Source organism: Rhinichthys klamathensis, unplaced genomic scaffold (assembly GCF_029890125.1).
Source record: "Rhinichthys klamathensis goyatoka isolate OS25496 unplaced genomic scaffold, OSU_Roscu_1.1 h1tg000214l_1, whole genome shotgun sequence".
Classification (NCBI taxonomy): Eukaryota; Metazoa; Chordata; class Actinopteri; order Cypriniformes; family Leuciscidae; genus Rhinichthys; species Rhinichthys klamathensis.
In genome coordinates, this window is record NW_026606739.1 from 75,809 (window position 1) to 84,197 (window position 8,389).

At 38.8% G+C, this 8,389-nt stretch overlaps 2 protein-coding genes across 2 annotated transcripts; both read right to left on the reverse strand.

Moving 5' to 3' along the window:
* Positions 1–324: 324 nt before the first annotated feature.
* On the reverse strand, positions 325–3,920 carry LOC130097269 (extracellular calcium-sensing receptor). Its single transcript, XM_056264070.1, has 6 exons — positions 3,694–3,920; positions 3,230–3,518; positions 2,177–2,992; positions 1,845–2,069; positions 1,393–1,516; positions 325–1,316 (listed from the first exon to the last, which is right to left on the reverse strand). Exons 1-6 carry the CDS (start codon positions 3,918–3,920, stop codon positions 418–420), a joined length of 2,580 nt encoding a protein of 859 aa, XP_056120045.1. The 3' UTR covers positions 325–417.
* Positions 3,921–4,375: 455 nt separating this feature from the next.
* LOC130097270 (extracellular calcium-sensing receptor-like) lies at positions 4,376–7,660 on the reverse strand. Its single transcript, XM_056264071.1, has 6 exons — positions 7,461–7,660; positions 7,017–7,305; positions 6,093–6,902; positions 5,730–5,954; positions 5,430–5,553; positions 4,376–5,277 (listed from the first exon to the last, which is right to left on the reverse strand). Exons 1-6 carry the CDS (start codon positions 7,658–7,660, stop codon positions 4,376–4,378), a joined length of 2,550 nt encoding a protein of 849 aa, XP_056120046.1.
* Positions 7,661–8,389: the final 729 nt, after the last annotated feature.

Sequence of the window (8,389 nt, forward strand, 5' to 3'; positions counted from 1 at the left end):
GTTATTATTATTATTATTATTATTATTATTTGTAAAGGGTATGTATGGCTGTAGTATCCCTGTAGAAGTGTTAGTCTGAGTTTGATTGTTCGATAATAGTCCTTTATAGTTTGTTGTTTGTAGTGTCCAGTAAATTGATATACTCTTACAAATACCCATTGTTAAAGCACTGTGTGATTACTGTATGGTTGATTTACATTCCTCAATGTGTACACTTGTTAACAATAAGACATCAAGTACCACTCATAATACAATAAAAAATGGCAGTAATATGTATACAGATAATAATAAAGTAAGCAAAAATTATCAAAAAAAGGTGTTTATTCAATTACTGTTAATTTGCTATTTTTGGTTATTTATTTCATATTATTTCTATTTCTTTCACTTTGTACTGGACTCAAAACATGATCAATTGTATTATTTGTCTTTTCCCTTTAGATGTTGCTTGGTGTTTTTCTCAGGCTTTAGTAAAATAATATAAACCTTGGGGGTGAATAAGCAGAGGAGCAGGCCAAAACTAGAAGCTAAAATGGCAAAAATTTCCACAGCAGTTGTAAATTTCCCAGGTGAACTGACATATGCAGGAACAAATGCCAGCCACACTGCACTAAATATAAGCATGCTGAAGGTGATGTATTTGGCCTCATTAAAATTGCCTGGCAACTTCCGTGCTAAAAATGCCAGAAAAAAGCAGACACAAGCCAAAAGGCCTATGTATCCCAACACACACCAGAAGGCCAGATCAGAGCCCACACTGCAATCCAGGATGATCTTGGACTGCTGATATTTAGTGTTTCTATAGGGGAAAGGAGGGGATGCTACAAGCCAGACAGTACATATAACCACCTGAACTAGAGTGCAGCAGAAGATTATGATTCTCTGCTGTATTGGGCCCAACCATTTCATTATATTGTTTCCTGGTCGGGTAGCTGTAAAAGCTGCCAGCACCACTAAAGTCTTGCCCAGGATGCAGGATATGCAGAGGGAGAAGGTGATGCTGAAGGCAGTGTGTCGTAGCATGCAGGACCAGGATGTGGGTTCCCCAATAAACACCAATGCGCATAGAAAACACAGAGTCAGTGATAACAAGATGAAGAAACTGAGCTCTGAGTTATTTATGCGTACGACAGGAGTGTTTTTGTAATAGAGAAATACAGCAAACACAGCTAAAGTGAGGCAGGCCCCCACTACAGCTATTACTGTTATGGTCATTCCCATTGCATCATGGGACAGGAATTCAACCACTTTTGGAATACACACTGTTCCATCAGCATTTGACCAGTAATCTTCAGAACAGGCCATACATTCTAATGAATCTAAAGAGAGGGAAAGACTATAAAAATTAGGATAAAGGCCACTTTTTTTCCTGAATTATTGAAGTTGTTCTCCAACCTGTCTTATTACTGATTTTGCCACTGTCACAAGGTACACAGTCAAAGCAGCACAGAGGCTGGCCACGACGGACAGCCTGCCTGAATCCCGGAGTGCAGCTGTTGCTGCACACGGACACCAGCACCTGTTTAAACGACACAGCCACACATATATTAGTAATGTATACTATTGTATATTAATAATGTTTCTGTAGGTCAATAGCACTATTCATTATTTGACAAGAAACTAATTAGCTACTATGAAACTAACCTGGATATATAATGAGTATAGGACATACTGACTGAAAAACAACGATTAATTTGGCCTTTTGCATTTCCTTCCCACAGACAGATCTTCCATCTTCAGAATAACAATTCTTTCATATTTCAAATTGATACTTACCTCCATTTGACCCTACAGAACTTCAGAACATGGAATCTCATGTACTGAAATACACTGTGAGAACAGCTTGCCTCAGTCTGATGTCCGGGCCACATGATAGCCTTCTCCTGGATAACCAGTTCTTGGCCAGATTCTTGTGCACCATCGAACATCCCCACATTAACAAACTCAATGTTTCCAGCTGAGCCCCGCTGCCAGTTTATGAGGTCATAAGATGGGATAGAATCGCCTTTCATGTCAAAGTTCACTGTCTCTCCTGAAATAGTGAATGACACTTCTTGGAGATACTGCTGTAACTGTGTTCAGGAGATAAAATCAAGACTGTGTTTACATTAGTTCAAGTCATAACTTTGTACAAAGTTAATTTAGCATTAATCATTTAAGCACTCATTATTTTGAGTACCTGCCATGGGTAGACATTATGTTCACTTGCACATGTGGAGTTTTTGAATGGCCCTTTCCCAGGTGTACAGTGAAGAAGGTTGTGCAGGGAATGAGCAATGGCATACACTCCTTTATAAACATTATAGGAAATGCGGGGGCTAGAAGTATTAAAATAGGCAGAGTGCTGCACCCTAACAGTCTCCTGCCCTGTACAAGAAGGCAGATGATTATTTAAGCTGGAACTGGAGGGCGAACAGTCATATAAAGCCCCCCACAGCTCATGAACCAGAGGATTTGAGGGGTACGTTTGTGGGTTCACTGTTGTGAGATACTCACTTAACCCAGGAATTTGGCCCTGTCGTATGCCAAATCCAATGGTCCCTCCGAGGAAAGGGTAATATTCATTTCCTGTGAACACAGAGGCTGTAACCCATGCCTCACTAGCAATCCACTGTATCCCAGTGACATTCTGTTCCATGTAGTCTCTTAAGAAGGGTGTGAGCTCCCCTTCAGCTGAGAACACCACTACAACCCGAGCAGTGGAGTGGCTCATGACTCGAATGATTTCCAGCGCCCTCCGACGCTCGTATAACAGAGGAATCATCTCCTGATAAGCAACACATATGCCTGTATCCTCTAACTCCTTCAGTAAGCCCTGAAGGGCAAAGCGACCATACTCGTGATCTCCTCGTACCACTCCCACCCAGGTCCAGTTAAAATGCAGCAGGAGTTTTGCAATGGCCTTTACTTGATAGGCATCACTAGGGATGACTCTAAAGAATGTAGGGAACACTCTCCTATCACTAAGACATGCACAGGATGAAAAATAACTGATCTGTCAAGAGAAAAAAAAGGAAAATTCTGTAACAAGAATATTATTAGATCTTAGGTTGCACTGCGTGGCTTTACTGTACACAGCTAAGACTGTACATGGTTAACTCTCCATTACTGAAAATTTATTTTTCTCAATTTATTCTCAATTTAATTCTTTTCTCACAAAAAAGCATACACAAACCACAATGCACTTTAAATTAACACAAAAATAATTTAAAATGTTTCTTTTTAGACTCACCATTGGTATCCCGAAAGGCTGCAAAAGTCTTGAAACTACAATAGACTGAGCTGACCCGGATTCTCCTATGATAGCAAGCAGTGGACCAGGACCTGCACACATGGGGCTTAATTGCTCATTTGGCCCATTTAGAACAGCTACTGCTGATCTTTGCCCAGTCAGAGGGTATGCACAAGAGTCAAAGATTTTGTAACCCAGAGTGTATTCAGGTAGAAGATCGGCTCGCGTGTTTATTTCCTCTACAGCAAGTTTCATTGTAAGGGCCCAGCGGAAAGCTCTCGGATCAAATCTGCAGATGAAGGAAACAGAAAGAAGAAAATAAAAGGCATCTTTTTTTAAAAGGCCAAACTTAAGTTGTACACAGGTTTAAATGTTTCTACCAAAACACCCATTTAAGATATTTATACCTTACAAATAATATTATTCTCTATAGGAAGTTTAAAAAAAAAAAAATTGTTACTCACCCATTACATTTGACTGGCCCCGGTTTGTAAGTACAGTTGAGATCTGGCATTTCCTGATTGTAGTGCAAAGGAAAAATGCCACCTATTAGAAAATCGCCATTAGCCATGAGGCCTGGCTCAAAGTCACTTTGCAGGACACATTTAGAAGCATCTTCAGGAGTGAGTGCACTGAGATAGTAAACCAGAAGCCACAGGAGAAGGACAGTCATGCTCTCTAATGCCTGCATCATTCAGCATGACTACAGTGGGCAGGACACCCTGTTATATATATATATATATCAGACACAGGTCTCCATGCATCTCATTATGTGTCATGGTCATATGCCATCAGTAGGATTCAAAATACTGATATTCATAAATATGCTTTATTAATATGATTCCTTTTTACAACAGTAGCGCAACCCATGACCATATACATTGTATTCATTAGAAAGAGAGTAAATTTGTTTTAGGTCATGATACAATTTTGTGGTGTATATAGTCTCATGTTATTTTAAGTATGTACAAGTATTTACACAGTCTGTTTCCTATATCCCTATATGAAGATATCACATTAGAATAAACTTAACATATCACATTAGATAATAATTATATATTATTATATTAATTTATGGTAAAATTATATTTTAATTTGAATTCAATATTTTTGGGATACTTATTGCACATTCAACATCCCATTGCATCATTTAATAACTTTTCCCATGAGATGTTGCTTGGTGTTCTTTTCAGGCTTTAATAAAATAATGTAACATTTGGGGGCAAATAAGCAGAGGAGCAGGCCAAAACTAGAAGCTAAAATAGCAAAAATTTCCACAGCAGTTGTAAATTTACCAGGCTGGCTGACATATGCAGGTACAAATGCCAGCCACACTGCACAAAATATAAGCATGCTGAAGGTGATGTATTTGGCCTCATTAAAATTGCCTGGCAACTTCCGTGCTAAAAATGCCAGAAAAAAGCAGACACAAGCCAAAAGGCCTATGTATCCCAACACACACCAGAAGGCCAGATCAGAGCCCACACTGCAATCCAGGATGATCTTGGACTGCTGATATTTAGTGTTTCTATAGGGGAAAGGAGGGGACGCTACAAGCCAGACAGTACATATAACCACCTGAACTAGAGTGCAGCAGAAGATTATGATTCTCTGCTGTATTGGGCCCAACCATTTCATTATATTGTTTCCTGGTCGGGTAGCTGTAAAAGCTGCCAGCACCACTAAAGTCTTGCCCAGGATGCAAGATATGCAGAGGGAGAAGGTGATGCTGAAGGCAGTGTGTCGTAGCATGCAGGACCAGGATGTGGGTTCCCCAATAAACACCAAAGCGCATAGAAAACACAGAGTCAGTGATAACAAGATGAAGAAACTGAGCTCTGAGTTATTCACACGGACTATAGGGGTTCTTCTGTTGTACAGAAATATCCCCAGCACTGTGACAGTCAGAAAGGCTCCAACTATAGCTATCACAGTCAGCGTGATTCCCATTGCATCATGGGAGAGAAACTCAACTACTTTCGGGACACACATTGTTCCGTTTGCATTGGACCAGTAGTCTTCAGGGCATGACAGACAATCTACTGAATCTAATAAAAAAAGAAATAAAAAAAAATATTAATCACAGTGCATGTGAGAGATTTAGAATTTAAACTATTACATGAATGGCAGTATAAATAAATGCAAGTAAATATTTACACATATTATAAATATCACTCAACATGCAGTAAAGTGCATCTACCTGTTTGATTACTGATCTTGCCACTCTCACATGGAACACAGTCAAAGCAGCACAGAGGTTGCCCACGACGGGCAGCTGTCCTGAACCCTGGGGCACAGCTATTACTGCACACAGAGACAGGTACCTATGAAAAAAAAGTAAATATAATCAAATTTCATAAATGTATTTTCTGTATGTTTTCCTCAATTATACGCAGCATACATTAGCAAATGTTTCTGATTGAAAGCAGCTCAAGGACAACATAGTGAGTTATTTGAAAAGACCAACAGATGGCAGTGCAGTGCACAGTCAACACCTTGCCTTGTTCTGTTGTTTAGACCACATAATGGCCTGTTCCTCAATCACCAGTTCTCTCCCAGAATTCTGAGCACCATCATAGAGGCCCACTTTCACAAACTGAATATCTCCACTTGAGTGTCTTTGCCAGTTTATCAAATCATAATATGGAATTGAGTCTCCTTTATTATCAAAGTTAACATTTTCTCCGGATACTGAGAAGGAAACATCCTCAAGATAATGCTGAAGCTTTAGAGTACATAAACAAAATTAAAAATTAAAATTAAAGGACCAGAAAAGACCAGATAAAATACACAATTACATTTGCAATGAAAAAAGTAACCGAAATTGAAAATGTTCCAAGTATAAAGCCCAAAACAGTTTTACCTGCAATGGAAACACATTGCTGAGGTTTGCACATGATAAATTCTCAAATGGACCATTTCCAGGCCTGCAGTGAATGAGATTATGTAGAGAATGAGCAAAGGCATACACTGCTTTATACACATTGTAGGTCACACGAGGGCTGGAAGTGTTCATGTAGGCAGAGTGTTCTTGTCTGAGAGTTTCTTTCCCTGTGCAGGAGGGCAAATAACTGTTCAAGTTGGACGTGGATGGGGAACAACCATACAGAGCCTCCCACAACTCCTGAACTTGGGGGTTTGAAGGGTACCTTTCTGGGGTCACTGTTTTGAGGTAATCCTGAAGACCTGGAATGTGTCCTTGACGTATTGCAAACCCAATTGTGCCATCTAAGAATGGATACGTTTCTGCTAACATTGAAGCTGTTACCCAAGCCTCACTTGCAATCCACTGTATTCCTATCATATTTTGAGTCACAAACTCTCTCAAGAAAGGGTAAAATTCCCCTTCTACTGAAAAAACAACAACTACCTTAGCTGTGGATTCCTTCATTACTTTAAGAATCTTTAGGACTTTTTCTTGGGTATAGTCTTTTGGTATCATTTCATGATAGGCCAAACAAATGTTAGTATTTTCAATTTCTCGCTTTAAGCCTTGTAAAGCAAATCTGCCATAGTCATGGTCTTCAGTGACCACACCAATCCATGTCCAGCCAAACCTTTTTAACAGCTGTGCAATAGCTTTGACCTGATAATCATCATTGGGAACCACTCTGAAAAACGTTGGGAACTGCTTCCGATTACTTAGACAAGAGCAGGTTGAGAAATAGCTTATCTATAAAACAGAAGAAAAAAGAATAATTACCATAAAATACATCAAAAAATATATACATATTGAGCTTATGTTTCCAAGATACAGAACATAAACAGAACAAAAATAACTTATTACCATGGGTATTTGGAAGGGTTGCACAGTTCTGGAGAGAACAATGGATTGTGAAGATCCAGATTCCCCTATTAATCCTAATAAAGGGCCAGCCTCAGAGCACATTGAACTCTGAACAACATCCTGCCCATTCAGTACTGCCAGGACTGCTTTCTGAGCCGTTACAGGGGTAGAGCAAGAGTCAAAAATCCTGTAAGCCAGTGTATGATTTGAAAGGAGATCTTTTCTATTGTTTATCTCCTCCACAGCAAGCTTCATAGAAATAGCCCAGCGGAAAGCTCTTGGATCAAACCTACATTTAAAGCCACAAAAATAACTTTGTAAAATTGCTTTTAGAACATTGGTTTGGCATCTTATTATTTGATTTTGTCAAACGGAAAACAAATTAAACAGCAGGCAAAATATTGAATTGCCCAGAAATTATTGGAAAATAGCAAATATCCTTACCCTTGACACTGTGCTGCTAAAGGTCTCTTTATGTAGTCTGTTGATGGAAGTTCTACTCTATAGTGTAAAGGAAAAATTCCTCCTATTGTGAAGTCTCCACTAGACAAGAACACTGGAAGATCAAAGTCATCCTGTGGAGAGCAGGTTGAAGTCACAGCTGCACTAGAAAGGTGAAATACAGAGACAAAAATGTAAATCATTGTTCTATCAAGCTCCAAAAAAACTAAGAGAGCTAAGAGATGTTTCTATTTCCCAAAGTTTTTATATAGTTAGCTACCTTGCATATCATTATGTATGATGTCTCCATGGGTTACAGAATTTGCTAAATCAGGTGGCGTGTAATAGCAACCATGCAGCAAATAACAAATGAATATGTAAAATCTAATTTAAATACGATGCCTCGTCAAAAATTAAAGCTATATTATTATGGAACCTTTTGAGTAAAATTGAAATAGTGAGCGAGTACATCATAAAACCATTTTCCAAATCATGTTTTTGCCTTACCCTAAATCTCTATGAGCCTATGATAATTATTTATATTTTAGAGTTGTCAGGACAGATTTCGGGAAACTGCATACTTTCATAATTTGTCTATGTGCATTTATGCCATATCCGTAAAGGAAAAAAGGTCAGGCTACTACTACATGCAGTGAAAGTAGCTTAGCCACAACAACGGAACCTCGGACCGAAAAGGTTTTGCAAGCAAAAAGGGAAAAGGAACATACTCCTAATAATACACAAATTAACATAATTTGCATAGCATCACACTGGCTGTGCATTCACTAGGTTCACAAACCGTTTATGTTGGTAACAATGCCAATCCCTAAACCAGTTACTTCTTTTTTTTCTAATTTGCCAATAAATAACCTTGTTAAGTTATAACATCTTTATAACAGGTGTAAACAGGGCTTATAGGTGAATTGTGGTGA